Source organism: Tripterygium wilfordii, chromosome 3 (genome assembly GCF_013401445.1).
Source record: "Tripterygium wilfordii isolate XIE 37 chromosome 3, ASM1340144v1, whole genome shotgun sequence".
Lineage (NCBI taxonomy): Eukaryota > Viridiplantae > Streptophyta > Magnoliopsida > Celastrales > Celastraceae > Tripterygium > Tripterygium wilfordii.
This window is the reverse complement of record NC_052234.1, coordinates 12,662,225-12,681,033: the sequence shown is the minus strand read 5'-3', so window position 1 is coordinate 12,681,033 and position 18,809 is coordinate 12,662,225. Positions and strand designations below refer to the sequence as shown.

The 18,809-nt window shown below is 39.3% G+C and overlaps 5 protein-coding genes across 8 annotated transcripts; 1 reads left to right on the top strand and 4 right to left on the bottom strand.

The window, feature by feature from the left end:
• Positions 1-224: 224 nt before the first annotated feature.
• LOC119993759 (probable protein phosphatase 2C 65) lies at positions 225-3,094 on the bottom strand. Its single transcript, XM_038840986.1, has 5 exons — positions 2,630-3,094; positions 1,589-1,906; positions 1,363-1,480; positions 1,057-1,280; positions 225-876 (listed from the first exon to the last, which is right to left on the bottom strand). The coding sequence occupies exons 1-5, from the start codon at positions 2,837-2,839 to the stop codon at positions 418-420; spliced, it is 1,329 nt and encodes a 442-aa protein (XP_038696914.1). The 5' UTR covers positions 2,840-3,094; the 3' UTR covers positions 225-417.
• Positions 3,095-4,472: 1,378 nt separating this feature from the next.
• LOC119993749 lies at positions 4,473-6,668 on the bottom strand. The gene has a single exon (XM_038840975.1). The coding sequence runs from the start codon at positions 6,306-6,308 to the stop codon at positions 4,761-4,763; it is 1,548 nt and encodes a 515-aa protein (XP_038696903.1). The 5' UTR covers positions 6,309-6,668; the 3' UTR covers positions 4,473-4,760.
• A 3,093-nt stretch (positions 6,669-9,761) lies between these two features.
• On the top strand, positions 9,762-11,711 carry LOC119992241 (CASP-like protein 4B1). Its single transcript, XM_038838933.1, has 3 exons — positions 9,762-10,127; positions 10,219-10,354; positions 11,316-11,711. The coding sequence occupies exons 1-3, from the start codon at positions 9,865-9,867 to the stop codon at positions 11,505-11,507; spliced, it is 591 nt and encodes a 196-aa protein (XP_038694861.1). The 5' UTR covers positions 9,762-9,864; the 3' UTR covers positions 11,508-11,711.
• Positions 11,712-11,841: 130 nt separating this feature from the next.
• LOC119992211 (probable WRKY transcription factor 33) lies at positions 11,842-14,383 on the bottom strand. The gene is made up of 5 exons (XM_038838885.1): positions 13,969-14,383; positions 13,667-13,846; positions 12,932-13,518; positions 12,684-12,845; positions 11,842-12,601 (listed from the first exon to the last, which is right to left on the bottom strand). The coding sequence occupies exons 1-5, from the start codon at positions 14,320-14,322 to the stop codon at positions 12,142-12,144; spliced, it is 1,743 nt and encodes a 580-aa protein (XP_038694813.1). The 5' UTR covers positions 14,323-14,383; the 3' UTR covers positions 11,842-12,141.
• An 804-nt stretch (positions 14,384-15,187) lies between these two features.
• LOC119992217 (solute carrier family 40 member 2-like) lies at positions 15,188-18,737 on the bottom strand. Of its 4 annotated transcripts, XM_038838912.1 has the most exons (8): positions 18,687-18,704; positions 18,489-18,591; positions 17,581-17,731; positions 17,125-17,321; positions 16,555-17,037; positions 16,225-16,396; positions 15,757-16,005; positions 15,188-15,595 (listed from the first exon to the last, which is right to left on the bottom strand). In XM_038838912.1, exons 3-8 carry the CDS (start codon positions 17,701-17,703, stop codon positions 15,431-15,433), a joined length of 1,389 nt encoding a protein of 462 aa, XP_038694840.1. In that variant the 5' UTR covers positions 17,704-17,731; positions 18,489-18,591; positions 18,687-18,704; the 3' UTR covers positions 15,188-15,430. The 4 variants fall into 4 exon arrangements, with proteins under 4 accessions (XP_038694840.1, XP_038694832.1, XP_038694824.1 ...); XM_038838904.1 differs by having other exon boundaries at positions 18,489-18,737; XM_038838896.1 differs by lacking the exons at positions 18,489-18,591; positions 18,687-18,704 and adding an exon at positions 18,065-18,472.
• Positions 18,738-18,809: the final 72 nt, after the last annotated feature.

The following is an 18,809-nucleotide window of genomic DNA, read 5'->3' as shown; positions in this document are numbered from 1 at the left end:
TTAAGCTTCGGCATTTTCAGAATCTGCCACAGAAAAAAACACTATATGCTCCGCCATGCATGATTCTGTCTTTTCTGGAGAAACAAGATTGAGACCCCAGAGAGATCTTCACATCTGGTTTACATGTCAAAAATGCAATATAAAGAAGAAGCTAGTGAGAAAGAGAGGTACGATATAAGGCCTACTAGTATTTGCCAAGACTTTACTGTGTGTGCTACTTGATGATAAGAACATACGAATTTACTACAAATTTTCCATTGGATTCCTAATAAATAGTACAAGTACTGACAATTCATTTTTTCTTTTTGGGATACAACAATGTTTGAGCTTCTGTTTCTTTATATTGAACAGACTCTCAAAGATGCAAATATCCCAGATAAAATACCATTAGAGTTCATACAAGATTTTAGGAGATCATCATGAAGCTTCCACATCATCAAGATCCTTCAACGTTTTTCTCCGAGTCAAAACACCAGGAACTCTAGGGCGCTTTGTGATTGAATCTACTGTATTCACCTCTTCTACAGGACAACCACCTTCCTTGGAGGATAGAGCGATCTTGTCATTTAGAGATTCGGGTTCTCTCTCGCTTTTAAAGGATCTACAGCTGCGATAAACTGCAACCTCAGTGGAAGCTATGTCACCAAGCTGGGAGTGAGTAACGCTGGCTGGAGGTATTTCGGACAAGGATTTAGTTAACAAACGTCGGCTCTTGAAGAAAAAACATATAGCAGTGCAGTCGTCAACACTGCAACCAGGATATTTGCTTCTCCAAGTTTGAACGGCGTGACATACTAACAGTTTAGCAGCCATGGATCTCCTCCTTGCAGAAGCAACTATCTTTATCACCTCATTGTTTGTCAATACATCCCACACCTGCAAAAATAATTTCCTCAAATGAATTCAAGTTGATATAATACCAAATAGAAAGACCAAACATTAACCCCAGTGTTAAAATTGCTTCAATGTAACTTCGACATGTTCAAACCACATTGACATAAATAGTCTCTCTCTCTCTTTCTTTTTCCTTTTTTGCATTCTTCAATTTATCCTTACCCCGTCGGTTGCTAGAACCACAAACTCATCATCGTCCGTAAGCTTTCTGATAGCAACTTCAGGGATTGAGTTGAGGCCATAATCTTTCAAGCAAAAATCTCCAAAGCATCTAGACATAGCTAAGCCAGGATAATCGTCATCAGGCATCCATATTCTGAACACATCTGGCTCTCTATCCATAGCGAAGACTCTGCCTTTGCAATTCTTTATTCTTTCTGCTTCACCTAAGTTAATAGCATCACAAAGAAAGATGTTATTTGGATCCAGAGCTAGGCCATGTTTGTGTATATAAGAGAAAATAGTTACTCTGAATATTTGGTTTTAGATCAACTGTGAGTTGGACCGGAACAAGTTGGTTTTCTTCACCTCTCGTGCAAAGAACTGCACGAGAATCCCCCAAGTTGCCGATTACCAAGAGGTCTCCCTTGAAAATTGAAATCAACAAAAGAGAAGCAAAATTAATCAACAATATTTTTTTCCAAATTTTCAGATAAATGTGCTCTAGATTATAACTCTCATGCTTTTATAATACCTTTTTTACTATGGTTACAGCAGTTGAGCCACTACAGTAGCTATCAATGCTGCAATCAAAGTTAAGTTCTTCATCCATTTCCTCGAAGGATCCGATAAAATTCTCCTCCCATTGATAAAGGGACGGGACATCCTTATTATCATCTCTAACAGAACCATCAGCGTCACAATTTCTGCTGTCATTAACTTGTGGTGGTTTGATTGCTGAAGAAAGCTTTGAGGGCAAAGTTTCACGTACAGAACATGAGACCTTGTGACCCAAGGGACCATGACCGTCAAACACACCACAGAAGAACATACCTTTCTCGCCAGTGAAGTCCTGAACCAAGCTGGAAGTTTTTAGTTTGATGCAGGAAAATGGTAATGCAATATTGGAAGGAGGATGGATACTAAAACCAACCATACAAAATGGATGGAAAAGGAACTCGTATGGATACACACCACAGCTTATTAATTGAATCATCAACATCATAGGAAATAAATGGGTCCATAAAGGGGGAAAAGTAGGACAAACTTCCTATCTAATTCAGAGTCTCACATTCAAATTCTGGAGCATAATTCGACAGAAATATCATTATCACTGCATCGGAACAGCTTAATCGTGAAATTTTATGAACAAGGAACTTCACAGGATAGCATTGACTGTCATTAACTAAAGAAATCCAATGCAATATCATCCAAGCTTCTTCTTTTTTTCAAGATTTGCTAGCCAATATCTTGCTTTCTGGAATGGAAATGATAAGTTTTAAGATCATGGCTGTCCACCTAATAGAAATAATTCCCCAGAAATCATAATCCTCACCCAGAATTACAATTGCAACCACATGAACAAAAGATTATCTACATAAATAATTTAGGGCGAATAAATATCAGAGAAGAGGCCGGCTGGCACGAATCAACTCATCATACAATGCCGACATTTAAATACCCATGCAACATAAACAACAAAGAAATGCATTAAATGCCCAAAAAAACCTGCAAATATAGGAATCAGAGGTATTCTAAATGATCATTCAACATTAAGAATCAACTTTGATGGTACCTCCCAAACAGTCATGGCATCTTGGTTGACCCCTTTTCTTCCTTGTTGGGTATACATGGATATGTACTTGGAAGATCCTTGTAACCTCACTCGGGCCCCGCAATCTCCATTCCTCAAATCATCATCCTCACCATCGCCATATTCGATCTCATCGGCATCATCCTCTATGAAGCCTCCAAAATGAGGTTCTTTGCTGCAACAGGCGCCCATGTTTGGACCCCTAGGAATGGCAACAAAAATGCCAATCCAGACCCACCAAAATACAATCCCGTCCCAATGAACTTTCCTGCAAAATCATGCGGGAAAAGGAAGGAAAACGGGGGATCTTTATCATGCACCCAAAAAGGCACATATGCGTAAATGATGATGAACCCCCAAAAGAGGAGAATTCAAAGTTCACAGGTATTTATGTGTACTAAACCAGCACGTAATCGAAAGGACAATAACAAAACCGAAAAAAGAAACGTTTTTATTGGATGAGGATGAGGATGACAAGAAAATAATAGAAAATCATCAGAAGAAGACGGCGTGATCCGCGCTTGGTAATATCTAAGCATAGTCAAAAGAACGCTGAGAAAATAAGAGAGACGGCTGTAAATTTTTCTTTCCGAAATTACTAAATTATTATCGGAAACTGCAATTTTCATTTATGCAAAAGTCGCTGGTCCATATTTTTCGTTGCATTAATTGATTTTCAAAATTCTTTTTATTTTATGGTGAGAATGCCAAACCCTAACTAGCGTTAGATTTTTTATATATACAGACTCGGTGTGTCCTACTCCTACATAACTTTACAAGGAGACAACTAAATATAAATAGAAATATTGTTAAGATAGCAGGCAGCAGCAGGGAATGGGTTCATCGAAGCAGAGTTGTGTTCTTCCAGAGCTGCTTCCTTCTGGAGCTTCATTCGATACTGATAGATGAAGTTGGGCTTGCTCTTGATTCATGAAGTTGGGCTTCTCTCTTTTAATATGAGTCCAGTGTAAATGGGCTTTTTGTCTTGCTTCAGCCCAACTCAATTTCAAGCATTGTCTTATTGCACAAAACGGCACACTAAAATGTTTTGAATTTTCATGTCACCTGTCAGTAACCATTGGTTACTTTTTCTTTCCTGTATATATTTGTTAGCCGTTGAAGGCAAGTTGAATAAGAGAGAATTCAGCCACTACTCTCTTCTTCTTCATCCTCTCTACATCTTCTCTTCTAATCTGATTTCTGTAAACTTCTTCCGCAATATAAAAAAACCATCAAATATAAAATGCTTCTAAATGATCTAATATTTTATCTCCACTTCCCGGAGGACTTTCGCAATCAACAAGGGCGCGTGCCCATGCGTGAGGTGTTCAGTAGATCGAATTCCCTGAATGCAGCATAAAATGAACGACTCCAAATCATAGATACTGCAGCTTCTTACGTAATCGACACTGAATCTGGACAAAAATAATGTAGACCAGGTATGTACCAATCATAGATTCCTCTCATAGTCAACATGCAACAAGTACAGTGAATGATACAAGACGGCAATACCAGCCCCACAAGAGACCCTTCAAAGAGTTGTACCAATCAAGAAGCAAATTTCATTTCATATATGCTTCAAAGCTCCATGCCAAGCAATAAGGAAGTCAGATTATATTGAAACTTCATTTTAGTATCTTGAATAGTAAAATTGCAAATGTTTCGAAAACAAATGAAGAAAAGATGAATTCAAATAATAAAAGCACGGCCCAGAATGCACATTCTCATGACTTCCACAAGACAGTAATTCAGAGGTAAAGCTGTCTAATGTACCCTGAAATCACATCCTCAATAAGCCTCATGTGGCAAAATAACAACCGTGAACAAATATGTAACACTGTGATTTTGTTTTCATCTCTAATTGTAGGCTGCATAAACTACATATTTATACACAAATAAGGAGCCCGAGTACAGAAAATTTCGTTTGGCCACTGCTACTGTGAAGTAAATAATAAATTTCTAAACAAGGGGAATATCTTTAGACAATACAACAGTGTCACCTTTGACTGTAAAAAAGGAGGGAAAACTGACATCTATGTTTTTTCTTCTTCTCTTTTTTTCTTTTTTTTTGAAATTTTCAATTTTAACATGAAAATTAGAGAATTTTTACCAGTCACCACCACTGATGAACTAGCACTCCAATATCTCTGAGGGAACTGAACAGGTCCAAGCATTGGCCATATGTTTTCTCATACTTTGGGCTCCTCTGACCAGGACAACACCTCTGCCACCTATTGTAATGGCACTCTAGAAAAATTTCATCTATCAAGCAAATTGCACCTGTCTCGAATAACCTTGGAATCAAATCAAATTCAGTTCCTTCCACATCCATTTTCATCACCACAAAGTCCCTCTCTTCCACTGTATTCTTAAGCCAATCTGCAAAATCAAAACCATAAATTTCATCCACTTCACCATCAGAGCTACCGCGCAACGAGGCTTTCACTGGCTGAATTCTTCCCATTCCCCTGCCCTTCTCAATCAATTCTTTGCCGGGGTCTCTATTTATCTCAAAAGACAATGTCTCATTTCTCACCCATGCAGCATATGGTAGCAATGTAATGCCCTTTTTCAATTTGTACTGTTCATGAAAGGTCTTATCAGCCTCAATTGCATACACAACAAAAGTATGGTTCTGTTTTGGGTACTGCTTCTTGAACCAACTGCCAACACTAGAGCCATAACTTCGAGCTCCAACATCAATGTACACATATCTACTCTTAAAGCTAATATCTGCCATTGACGGCAAATATTTTACGTTCTTTATATTTCTCTTTAAGGTAATCCAAGGCTTCAAGGGCTCCTCTGAAATCAAAGGCTCTGCTTTCCGCACCAAATCTCGTTTATGTGCAGGAACTAAGCACTTATTATCCCCTTCTTTTGGGCCATGGCCGAGAACAAAATCACCTTCTTTCTTCAATACAATCTCTCTAAAATTAGCCATTGACAAATCGTAACCCTCCATGTCGTAATATTTTACCAATTTAAAAGAATGAAACAAATCAAGAAACGAATTGAGACTATACGTATCATTAACACTCACGTGGACCGCCACAAACCCTTCGGGTTTGAGCGTTCTTGCGATCTCAGCCGCAACAGCTACCGGCCGAGGTGACTTGTTGATTGCTCCCCCACCGCAGAAAATGAAATCGAAGGTATTGTTGTCGAATGGTATGCGATGCCCCTCACCCTTAATGACCAGAGGCTTCGACGCCTTCTTGAAAATACCAACGGAGTCCTCCACTCCAATCTCCTTCAACGAAAACACGTCCTGTCCGGATGCGCTCTCTACGCACAAGGACTTCGAGGTGGGAGCAAGGTAACCCTCGGTAATCAGATCTTGAAAAATCGAGGAGTAGAATTGGACCGCCTTGATCCAGTCCTTGCTAGTGTAGATATCAGCGCCAGAGGGACCAACCGAGGTGGATCTGACGGCTTTGTTCGCGGTGCCAATCGCAGAAGCTGCACCGGTGCCAACGGAAGGGATTACAAGGTTGAGATCCTCCGGCAGAGAGAAGAAGCAAAAGTCGCCACGATCACATGATTCTCCCGTGATCGTCACAACGTATGCGAAACGGAGGACGATAATGAAAACACCAAATAGGAGCACCCGCACCAAAATATTCCTCAGAAAACTGTTCTTGCCCGTGTTATGCTCCATGAGAGTAGAATAAAAACAAAATTATCTGCTCTGCCTTTGTTCCTTAACAATTCCTAAATCTAATAAGAGAGAGAACGAAGGGATTTGATTAGCGAGAGCAGAATCGGGAAGAGGTGTGGTTGGCACCGATTAAGGTATTTCTCTTGGAGAGAGTGGCGGAGAGATGAAAATAAAGAGGGAATTCAGGGGCAAATCGGGAACGCATGCTGAAGATGCTTTCAATTGGAAGCTATGGAGAGTGGGCAGACATGGTAGGCGATAAGAGTGCTGTTGTTACGGCTTGAGGTGTCACTGCGAGAAAGTAAAATTCTCTCTCATATCTGGGGAGTGCGGCGTTCCGGTAGAAGAAGATGATGAATGGCGATTGACTTCCAGATAAAAGAGAAGGTGGCGTGGTAACCGGGATTGCCAGTTACCGGTTAAATCAACGCGGAAGGAAAGAAAAATGAGCTCTTTCCGTTGAAAGCGAGGCGGCCTAATTAGACATTAGCCTTGGCTTCCCTTATTATTCACAATATTGCCATTGCCAGTACCGATGGACGATGACAACCCCACAGGCAAAGTAGCCGTTTATCTTTACCATTCTGGGCTGGGCCCCATGGCCCCCATTCCAGTGTGCTTTTTAGTTTTGCATCTTGTGATTGTGAGACAGAGATTATTAGTTTGTGACTTTGTGCTTCCTTGTACAAAATGAGTAAATTGAAGGGCCGACGTGGCTGTTTTGTTAGTGGTTGACGACACAGCTGGTTCTGAAACAATGAGCCACCAACTTGTTTTCATTACTAGTAATTGCGATAGTTTGATATAAGGCCTCTGTGGAAAAAGAAGAAGAAAACTAATGAAACCATCCATAATTCGACTAGTTAGGTGTTACATGTGACATGTGGAAGGTGTCCCGCTTGAATAATGACTTCATCGAATCCATTGAGAGGGGAAATGATGGTGGCAACGGAAGGGACAAACTGTAATACTGTATAGAAAAGGAAAAGTGAGAGGTGGACCAAGGGAATGGGCCCAAAACGGCGCCAAATGAAGCCGCATTCGGCGCTCTCCGTGAATCGTCGCATTCTAGCACACAATTCAACAACACTGCTGCGCAATCGGCGCGGTCATACGACATCCAATAAATAAGTGGACACAAGTAGAGAGGTGCTTTAGACATAAATTATTCTATGTGAACCAAAATATGGGAACCATAAATTTTATGTGGGACATGTCACATCTATGGTTGAAAAGTATGTTCACATAGGAGAATTTCTAGTGATTAAGGATATCAAGTTATAGCTTTAAGAAATTGAAATGGATTTGAATAAACAAGTAGGGAGATGAGAGAGATGTTTGACTCAATCTATTTGTGGAGGTACTGTATGATCTTAAGATCCGCACGATTTTATCCTTAAAATGGTATTCTTGATTGAGAGAGACTAAATCTTTAATTATAAACAATATTGGTGACTTACACCTAACCTATATGAGATATAAAGTCTTTAACACTCTCCTCAACTTGTGGGGCCGGTTATGCGAGACCAAACAAATGGACATGGAGTGTAGGTTCATTAGAATCGAGTTTGTGCTCTGAAAATGATATAGTTTTTAAAAAATAGATGTATAAGAAGAAGCAAGTAGTGAGATGAGAAAGAGGTTTGACCTAATCAACTTGTAGATGTATTGTCCATTTTAGGCTTTAAGACTCTACGATTTTGTCCTTAAAAGGATATCTTCTTGGTTAAGACAGATTGAATTTTTGTCCTTAAAAGAGTTTTCTTGACTTAGAGGGATTGAATTTTTAATTATAAACCACATCGGTGATTTCATGTAACCTATGTGGAATACAAATCTTAACGCTCTCCCGTACTTGTGTGGTCTATTATGCGAGAGGTCTAACAAATGGATAGGGTAGAAAGTCCTTTAGGTTTGAGTTTACACTCTTATGTCATGTTATAAAGTAGGAAAAATGAGAGAGATATTTGACCTAATCAAATTATAGAGGTATTGTCCGTTTCATGCCTTAAAAAGTCCGCATATATTTCTCTTCTTAAAAGAATTTATTTTGGTTGAGAGTGATTGAATTTTTTAATTATAAACCATATCAACATTTTTAAATTATAAATCATTGATTACTTACACCTAATCAATGTGGGTTATAAATTTAATAGCATCATCTAAATCTTCTCAAGGCACATATGCAGGGGGACCCGCCTTTTAAAAAAAACTCATATTCATTCTTTAAAGCTTATTGATATGGATTGATTAAGTAATAAATAATATCTATATATGAGTAGATGCGAAAGAAATGGGTGGCAAAGCTTCCAAAGTTTTCTCGATCATACACCAAGCCATCAGGCCAAGTGGGCCGCTCATGCCTTTTATTTCTTTTCCACGACCTCCTAATTATCTGCATTTGTCAAGAGTGATGAATCAAGGCTACAAGTACAGCCGACGGTCAGTATTCAGTAAACCATCAAATACAAATGATTGACGACGCGATTGGTTTTCTACTTATCCACATCAAACATTCCTATACCAACGATTCAAGACACGATAAACGGTTGGATGGAGGACCTACTAACGTGGGCCTCGTAGTGGCCCAGAATTATTTAATGGCCAGCTCTTGACAGCATAACATGATATGTTCAACTATATTTCGCGATCAATCGAGGGCCCATCCATGTTATTATTGGGCAGTGAATGGGGGACAGCACAAAGGAACTGTCTATGCAGTATGCATGTTAATTGGCCTATTGGGTAGTGAATGGTCAAGTTGGTCATGATTGTTGGACCTACAGGGCCGACCTTAAGCCCACGAAATATGAGAGCTTTCGTGGATTCCACTTAAAACGTGGGCAACAAATCCAGCCCATACAGAATTTTTCTAAGGAAAGGCCTAGGCCCTAAGACTACCAACGGAAGTTAGTTAGGGCAAATGCAATGAGAAACAACTTACTGGGCCAACATTTTTGTTGCCCCGGTCCCACCTCTATTACACAAAAAGTCAAGTCAAACACTTATTCTAATACAGCCACATCAGCAAAACACAAATTTCTATACACTTTTTCTTCCCACACACTTTCTCTTTCCACCCAACCCAACAACATTCCATTCCTCCATATTATTCACAACAAAACTACACCAAAACATCAAATATCAATACATCCACATCAGCAAAACACTTATCCCAATACAGCCACATAAGCAAAACACATTTTACAATACTGCCACATCAGTAAAACACAACATCTTTGTTGGCCCAATACCAATTCACCATTGCATTTGCCCTTACCCATGCAACAAAAGCCAATGGATTCATGCCACGTCATAACTAAATACTCGACTTGTTTCGCGCGATCACTCGGCGAATAACGATTTATTTTGCGCTTGTAATACGTGTCAAACTTTAATTGGATTAAATGAGCGTGCCAGCAGTACCATTCCCAACCAAGTTTTTGTCTAAAAACATGGCTGAGTTGTCAATCCCAAATAAAAGAAAACAAAATTAGAGGAAAGCGTCATTTCTTGGCATTGTTGTGTTGGCGTCTCGAATCCTACGGAAATTATTATGTCCGAACATGATGGCAACCACGTAACTCCGCCACCTATGGCAACGCCGGAGGCGGGGGCGTCTGACATGGAGGGCCAGACCCCGGGGACGGGGTTCGGAGCATCTGCAATCACGAGGCGGTGGAGGAGAGAAGACTTGCTGAAGAGAGGAGGTTTGGGTCTGAGAGCAATTGCTTTGTTGTTCTCTTTGCTGGCCTTCATTATTATGGCAAGTAACAAGCATGGAGATTGGATGGATTTTGACAAATACGAAGAGTACCGGTAACTCGAATTATCTGTTTGGCATTAGTGGATCTGGAAATTGATTAATCGTGTTTTATTATGATTCTGATCAATTTTGGGATTTTAACAGGTACTTGTTAGCGATTGCGATTTTGTCTACTCTGTACACGGGAGTACAAACGCTGCGGCATGTGCACGAGCTTTCCACCGGTAAAAGTATGCTCCAGCAGCGGACGTCTGCGTTGGTTGATTTTGTTGGAGATCAGGTTAGTTTTTTTCATTTCACTTTGTTATCTCTCGACTTGTTTGGTTCCTCAGAAAATAGTAGGATAAGAAAGGAAAACCAAAATTTTCAACTTTCATTCTCTTTTCTTTGTTCTGTTGATTTGAGCTCCAGGAATTGAATGCATTCACGTCAGTGAGATTAAGATTAATGAGATTTCTGCAATAGAAATTTCAATTTGAAAAGAAAGTAAGTTCCTTCGTGGACATCCAATAAAATTCTCGAAGACAATAAACTAACAATGCCAGAAAGCTTCTTTTTTTTTTGTTTTGGTGTGTTGTTTAAAGACTTTGGGATTTCCAGATCAATTGAGAACTCAAATTCAACTGTGGATCACTCTAAAATTTCATTGTTTAGCATTCATGATTCATTCCAGAACCCACTCTGGTTTTTTATTTTTTACTTTAGAATCATTGAATAGGTAAAGGGAACATTTCTAATGGAAGACTGGCAGTTGTTGCTATCCTCATGATTAAATAAATATCCGTCTCTAATTGATGTCTTTGTTGTTGTGATCAAACATTGATGATGATCCTTATGAGATTCAATTGAGGATTTGGTCAAGGCTCTGACAAATGAGTTTAGTTTACATGCCCTAGCTTTGGGCTTGTCTATGTTCAGCATATTCAATGTCGACTTTGCTATAGATGTGTCCAACTCCAACTTTTAGCCTAGGACTTTAGTCTCTCATCAGTGGGGAGGAAACAGCTCAGTGTTTATAGCACATGGTGGGGTCTCATTCCTCAACTGGGTACCAGTAATAGCAAATGCATAGTTCAGTCACCAGTTGGAAACCAGCCCTTTTGATTTGAAATTTTCAATTCCTCATTCTACTACCAATCAAAACAATGTATTATTTGCTTGGTGGTTAAGCTTTTATCCCAACCAGTCTTTACATTGTTGACCTTCTCTCTCTGTTTTTTTTTTTTTTTTGGTAAAATCAGATCATAGCATACTTGTTGATATCTGCATCGTCGACTGCAATTCCCTTGACAAATCGCATGAGAAGAGGAGCAGACAACATATTCACAGATTCCTCGTCAGCGGCCATAGGTATGGCTTTTCTTGGGTTCTTCTCGTTGGCTTTGGCGGCTCTCATTTCTGGACATAAGTTATCTACACAACCCTATCTCTAATAAGTTATAAAAAGTGAACATGTTGTCTATATACAACTTTACATATTTTTTTTCTCTCTCTTTCTAACTCTTATGATTCTTTTACATATTTGTAATATAGTTGACACACTTTAAGTAAAATCATATGTTTTTTTTTTGTGTGTAAAGTCACATTGACCTATTCAAAATTTTCTCCATCTTGCTCTTAGATGACGAATTATGACTTGATCCTTGTGTTTCCTCTGTAGAAAATGTGTTTACGTTTGAAACAAAATGAATTTTTTTTGTTATTTGAAGTCCTCCATGCAAATTCGCATCAAATTTGCGCATGCTCCACAAAATTTAAGAGCCATTGTAATCTCAAAAATGGCTTGGGATAACTAAAATAAATGAATAATAGACAATTAAACAGGAGTGTCAACAAAGCAAATGAACATTTGTTCTGAAATCATTGAACTCATTCCACTTTATTCTACTTCTATAACAGCGTGGAGATGAAAGAGGCCTGGATTATCAAGACTTACAGGGAGCTTGAAAAAAATCAAAAAATTGTGACTATTCTACTTTAAGATCCCTTCTACCAATAACTACGGAGATATAAACTAGAAGAACGAATCTGTTTGACATCAATCCTTGATCCTAGGTGTTCCATAAGTTAGTTGTTTAATCTTAGGAAAGACTCAAAAAAATTGTCATCCTTCGGTTCTTCTTTGGCTCCAAAAAACATACCCTCCGGTTGTTGCTCTTGACTCATATAATTTCCAGTAAGCTCTCCAAATCCTGAGAATCCAAAACTTCCTGGACTTTGCAGCATTTCTAGTGTAAATGGTGACTGACTTGATGAAGTTGGTATTGCCTTTGTGGTGTTGAGAGAATTGGGAAAACTTGTGTGGTTAGAATGATTGGCGATGGCAGAGGGTCTTATAGGCATGGGGGCACTGCTGCTGTTGGTATTTATTGGTGGCTTATTCATGGTGTATCCACTGCCACGCGCTGCGGGAACATCATGGTTGTGCTTGCCTTCATATGTGGTGATCACAGCCCTCATGTCATGTGAGGCGCGCTCTACATGCTTCCTCACCGGACAACCACTCGATGTGCATTTGTAGTAGCTCCTACAAATCACATAATAGTTCAGAACAAATAAGATATATTGATTAAGTAGACGAAGTTACAGAGTTCATCTGTGGTAATCACCTTGGATTTGGGTTTCCTTTTACAACCTTTTGTCCATATTTTCTCCATCTATACCCATCATCGAGTATGTCAATATCACTCGTCGTTTGAACTACAATTCTAGGCTCTCTAACAGTTCTGCTCCCACAAGCTAAGATGACATCATTTTCATTCTCTCCCTTCCTGCAAAAAATACATCATCTTATTAAACTTGTGCACTATTTCATCACTGCATCCAGAACATAGTTGTTCATTTAGAAATAACTTACCATCTTTTGCCATTGGGTTCACTTTCATCTTCATTTCCTACTGAGTTGCTAATTGGTGAATCATGGTCGAAGTTATCCTCTCCGATAGATATCGAAGAATCATCCTGCATCCTGATAGTCTCCACTTGTGTATTGCCTAGTGTTTTCCCTGATTGATCAGAGAATCCTGAATTGGTACTCACAGATGGTTGAACCAAGTTAGAGTTTGATCTTCTGGTAGACTGAGGCTTAGGATGGTTGTGATTTCCTTTATAGACTATTTCAGTGATCTGCCCATCTAAAGAACTCTCCACTTTTTTCTTTGTTGGACAATTTGGGTGTGTGCACTTGTAATAGCTACGCGGATTCTCACTTCCTTTCACTTGCTTTTGTCCATATTTCCTCCAACTATATCCATCATCTGCTCTTCTTTGTTCTCGGATAGTGGAATGTCCATAACCAGACTGAGGAGCAGAGGTGCCCTGCATATTTGTCTGGAATGGGGTACTTTGAACTGGTGCAAACTCTGTTTTCACACCTGTCTTGTCCGAGGAGAAGCCTGTCTGGGTTGTGGGTTTGCTGAATTCTTCTTGTCTTTTCACGGATTCCTGTTCAGGTATAGAACAAAATAAGGTTACATCAACACAAAAATCAAAATCTAAAGTCTCCAGCTAACTTATCTCCATAAATTGCAAACCCTGTGCCACAAAAACTTATTAAAAAACAATATATAACATGATATGAACTATAACTTACCACAGAAACAACATTTGAAGACGACTGGAAGTTTGACGAGGATACTGTAGTAAGAGGTCTTGCCTGGGTGGGTTGAAATGAGAAATCATTGTAGCTTTTCTCTTGGGCCATGTCACCAGAATTAGTCCTCCAGTTGAAAGTTTGACCAGCAAATGCACCCGTAGTTGGAGATGACAGAAACTGAACAAACAAACATAATAAGAGAAACCCATTAGTACTAACCATTACATGCTCAAATGTGTTCATACAAAAATAATATGTATATGTATATGTATATATATGTATATGTGGGTGTAACCTACACTAGAGTCAGAGAAAAGCATGGGGGAGTCCAGGAGCTCAGCAGGGCTTAAACCAGGTGGAATTGCTAAAAAAGAAGATGGAGAAACTGGTGTAGGAGATGGTAGTGAAGGAGGTGGAGTTGATTTGAATTTTGGAATTTCACCACCTATGCTATTATTAGATACGTGGGCATAAGGTCCCCAGCTAGTTGTTGCCCTCTCTTCATTTATACTGTTCATGTCTCTACAGTTGTTATTGGCCAGAAGATGAGTTGTTGTACCAGTGGAAGAGTTAGAAGTAACAAACTGGGTTGAGAAAGAGAAGTTTGTTTGAGAATTTATAGAACTACTTAAGTTGCCTGAAGAGGAAGCCATAAGAGAGGAAGAGAGAGAGAGAAGGATCAGAGAAAGAGATGATTTTTAAATAGAGAAGTGGTGATTATCATAGATGACATGGATGGAGGTATTGGTGGAGTTATTTTACATCAAGGTCTCCCTCCGTGCAGCTTCTTCTGAGACGCAAAAAGGAGGTTTGACCGTGGAAAATAATCTGGGTCAAAGCTTGTGGGTTTGACTTGACTTTCCCTCTCCATCGGCGGCTTAATTATGTACATTGATGCCCCGGAAGAGCTTTTGTTAGCCACCTGTTCTTGCTATTATGCCCATATTAGCTCTGCTAAACAGGATTAAAATGGGTTCATTCATAATTTCATATGGTTAGAATATGCATGAAATTGTGATTATTGCTGACAAAATATGCTTACGAGTTTCGTTAGCAAAGATGTTTAGAACTCATGGTCAGCAAAGCCGAGCCGATCTCGATTAAGGCCATGATTAATCTTGTGCTAAAAATTTGACCTTACCCCCATAATCACAATCACAAGCAATATAGGGTTAGGTAATTTTTGTGGGATTAGAAGGATAATTAATTTTTCCTACTATTTTGTTTGACAAGTCCACGGAGGAATTTTTTTTAAAACATTTTGACTCTTTCAAAGTTCCTTTTGACACGTAGCGGAAGAGCCAACGTTGGCCAAGTCAGTCCCCTCCGTCGCTGTCTGTCTTACAACCCACGGGCCATGATCCAACTTAGGAAGTTCTGGGCCTCAAGGCCTGTATCTCACTATTAAAAAAGGAAACAATATCTTGGCCCAATCGTAGTGGGCTTCGATTTAATCCTTTCGCAGTTGGCAACCCAAAGTGGAGAATTGCTGGCTTATATAGTAATAGCTGTGGGAAATGCCTTGAAAATCACACAGATTTACTCAAGAAGGAAAACAAACTACAAAGTGCAGCAATCCATCTCAAGCATCTTTCAATGATTTCTATTACACTCTCCGCAAGAGCATAAGTTTTAGAAGCCTATCAAACCTAATACTACCAGTATCACTGCATTGAACTCATGCATCAACAGCATCTTTCATGTTTTTTTTATCTCTGGATGAAGATTAAAATTCAGCAAATGTAGCAGAGGCGTAAACCTTCAATTCGCAGTTGCAATTTCAGATGATCTTAGAGACCATTTAAACACCATTACCAACTTCTCAAAGTGAATGAGGTGCTTACGAACACGATACATATGCAAAGTGTAGAGTAATGCCGCTAATGTCGATGCCAGAAAGGATATCAAAATCAATTTCCAGAAATCCTGAGCAACAATGCAGCAGCAAGAGATGAATTAATATAGACGTTAATAATGAGTATCTTGTCTAAGCATGAATTAGGATGTTGGTAGCATGTCACCTGCTAGTCTACAGTGGAATATTTAACAGAAACCGACCCGGTGAATGAGTTAACAAGGATGATTACCTGTGGATTTGAGATGATTATTCCCATCACATAACCCAATAAATCCAAATAAGACTGCAGTGAGTTCTGGACACCACCGACAATGCAGCGATCAGATTCAGGAACATCATCCTGCATTTGCTGGATGACAGATAAATCAAACATCCATAATCCAAGCCGAGATGCTGCCACTCCACCCATCAGCATGTATGCGGATAGAATGTTATTTTTGACCAATATTGAAGCAACGCATACTAAGAGGCAGGCCCACTGTGCAAAATCAAGACAACTAGAAGATTAAATAGGGAAGTGACCTCAATGAAGAACAAACTTAATTGCACTACAAGGCTTTTCAGTTGCCTTTAGTACTGATGAATATTTTGAGGAGAAAAAAATTGTGTTGGACGCTGTAAGCTATTGGTTTTATGCATCTTCGTCCAATGTGTGCACAAGGAATCATTCTATTTCAGATGGTCTCCTAAATTATACCTGAGACCATATAGACCAGAGTCCTGTTCGGAGAGTTGAAATATGAGAATGTAACACTGGGTAAGCAACTGTTGCTCCTATTCCAATTGTAGCACTTATGCCGCGTGCTATTCCAATGACATATGCAGGTATTCCATTCCACTCTAAGGCAGCTATCATCAAAATTCCAAAGCTGGAACAGAACAAGAACAAGAAATCTTTAGGGAAAAGAAACAGAAAGAAAATCAGTAGAAACAGTAGGGACTAAAGCTGAAACCAACACAGAATAAGCCAACTAGGAACTACTGGAAAATTTTCAATTCTGGTTGAAGTAATGAGGTAGGTTCTCACCTGAGGACTGTGAAATATAATAAAGCCAGAGAAACACCAGGAAGCACAACATCTTGTTGTAGATACACAATCCACGCACCCACAAAGGGGACTTTCGAAAACCTTTCTATGATTTTCCATCCCCCTCTTTTTTCTACCACTGCCAAACTTCCTTCATCATGAGGAAGTAAGCTCTTCCTCATGTCAGACGTGGATGAACTGTCTTCTACATTGGTTGGAGAGAGTCTCAAGAGCCTCTTCTGGCTGCTTTCTCCTAAAGCTGGAATCCCGCCAAGTACAGATAGGAAGAGCCAATACTCCACCCACACTGATATTATATTCCATAGTGCCAGAGCTATGGCAGAGGCTTTAAGTGATACAAAGCTGATAATGAAGCTAGTAACGATTGGAGCGAGGAGCTTGCAAGTTAAATCAATTCGTCTGATAATATAATTCATCTTTGTCAGTAATTCAGGAGAATGGCCTTCTGATATCACTACCACCCTGCAATTCGAAATGACAAATACAATTCTTTGTTTAAGTAAGATTAACCCACATGACTATTCTCTACTAAAATAGGTTGCATAGTACCATTCTCTTTCTACTAAGATGGTTCCAGCTAGAGTAGAAAGCACACCAACCGCTCCTGAAATGTTGGTTACTATGATAAGTAGGATGAATGCTCCAAAATTTGTCGACCTCAGAGTTGAGCAGATTAGTAACACAGTGACTGCGACTCCAGCAATTATAAAGGAGAGATTCTGGGTCACCAACCAAAGTCTGAGAACCTGCCAAAAAGTAGTTCAACATGAAACTGTATGCGAATCAAGCCGTGGCTTAAATTATCATCAAAAGCCAATATGTATGACCGCACAAATCGATAAGAGTTGGCAACTTAAATTATTAGCTAGCACTCATTTCTTTGAGGTCTTCAGAAATCAGTTGATTGTAAAGTTCAAAACCGAAATCTAACAATTCATAGAGGGTATGAAATTTGAAATCTTAATGCATATCTAGAGTGCAAATGTTAACAGAAGTTGAGCAAACCTTTACATATGATAACCTATCCAACAATTCTCCGATGATAGAACCAAACAAAGCAGTAGAGGCAGATTCGATGACGCCATAAATTGCAGCAAGGAGTAAAGAATCTGGCCAAACACTTATCATGTATAAACCAACAGAGAATTCCCAAGTTCTGCATATCACAGACATACTTAGAAGGGGAAATAAAATCAGAAATTATCATGTGATGCAAGGGAGTTGCACCCAATATCTAAAATATTCACTTCACAATTAATTTAATGTCAAACTAATGGAGTTCACTCAGCGTATCAGACCAATTAAATCAACTATTGCAGCATTTTTCTTTGGAGGTAATTTATCCTCTCAAAACGGGAAATAAGTCAAATCAACATCAAGAAACTCTAAGAACTTATCGAACCCCTAACATATGTACACAAACTTGCAAAATCAAACCCATGTTGGTGTGTGGAGAAAGCAGGAAAAAAGAGAGAAAAGAGACAAAAACCTGGCACCCCATCTGGCTAAGAAGTGTCCTGCATACAAGTAATCGATGAGAAAGGAAGGGAAAGGAAGGTCATTCAAAGAAGGACTCTGATGTGGTTGCAATAGTGGTTGTTCTTGGTCATGGGCTGCCTCTCTAACCATCTTGTATGTCCTACTCCTCTATGTTTGGTTCCAGAGCATTGAATGCTCATTAAATTTGATGATGCTTAATTAAGATGAAAATGATGATTTGATGATATAATACAGATGGGTGAATGAATGGTGATGACATGCGATGCAGCCATCATTATCTATCAGTTCAGAGTTTGTACGTGGTCCAGATCCCACCCGCCTCCCCATTTGACTTCAATTTTTAGCAGTAATAAAAAAATACATTGGCAATGCATCATCACATGGAGTAGACTGGGTTTCTGGATCGAATTTACCAAATGGATTTGTCCTGATTGGCGAATCAAATTGAAGTGCACCTCTGCACCTGCAAATTATGAACTTTTATTCTCTCTTGACCGTGTCTTCTTTTCAGCTGCTCTACAGAATTAACAATAAAATACACTATAACTTCCTCAAATCAAAAAAATAATTCGACAAAAAAGGAAAGAAAAAGGCATGCTTCGCGTTGTAACTTGTAAATTGAAGTGAATGGAAACCGTAATGAAGGGATCAGGGATGAGAATGATGGGGAGGGAATAGAGGTGGTCATGAGCTTTAATGTCTGTCTGCTAGGCCCGGCCCCCTTTTTAACAGGC

Bases quoted from the DNA above. Each gene is read 5' to 3' on its own strand.
- LOC119992217 (XM_038838896.1), bottom strand. From the start codon at position 18,204: ATGGTTAGAGAGGCAGCCCATGACCAAGAACAACCACTATTGCAACCA. The intron at 17,732-18,064 runs GTTTTTGTCTCT...TGTGATATGCAG, and splicing joins TTAGCCAGATGGGGTGCCAG to AACTTGGGAATTCTCTGTTG. The intron at 17,038-17,124 runs GTACTATGCAAC...TTCGAATTGCAG, and splicing joins ATCTTAGTAGAAAGAGAATG to GGTGGTAGTGATATCAGAAG.
- LOC119992211 (XM_038838885.1), bottom strand. From the start codon at position 14,322: ATGGCTTCCTCTTCAGGCAACTTAAGTAGTTCTATAAATTCTCAAACA. The intron at 12,846-12,931 runs GTAAGTTATTTC...TATTTTTTGCAG, and splicing joins GAACCCAATGGCAAAAGATG to GAAGGGAGAGAATGAAAATG. The intron at 12,602-12,683 runs GTGATTACCACA...TGTGATTTGTAG, and splicing joins AAAGGAAACCCAAATCCAAG to GAGCTACTACAAATGCACAT.
- LOC119992241 (XM_038838933.1), top strand. From the start codon at position 9,865: ATGTCCGAACATGATGGCAACCACGTAACTCCGCCACCTATGGCAACG. The intron at 10,128-10,218 runs GTAACTCGAATT...GGATTTTAACAG, and splicing joins GACAAATACGAAGAGTACCG to GTACTTGTTAGCGATTGCGA. The intron at 10,355-11,315 runs GTTAGTTTTTTT...TGGTAAAATCAG, and splicing joins TTGATTTTGTTGGAGATCAG to ATCATAGCATACTTGTTGAT.
- LOC119993749 (XM_038840975.1), bottom strand. From the start codon at position 6,308: ATGGAGCATAACACGGGCAAGAACAGTTTTCTGAGGAATATTTTGGTG.
- LOC119993759 (XM_038840986.1), bottom strand. From the start codon at position 2,839: ATGGGCGCCTGTTGCAGCAAAGAACCTCATTTTGGAGGCTTCATAGAG. The intron at 1,907-2,629 runs GTACCATCAAAG...AGCTTGGTTCAG, and splicing joins ATGCCATGACTGTTTGGGAG to GACTTCACTGGCGAGAAAGG. The intron at 1,481-1,588 runs GTATTATAAAAG...TCAATTTTCAAG, and splicing joins CTGTAACCATAGTAAAAAAG to GGAGACCTCTTGGTAATCGG.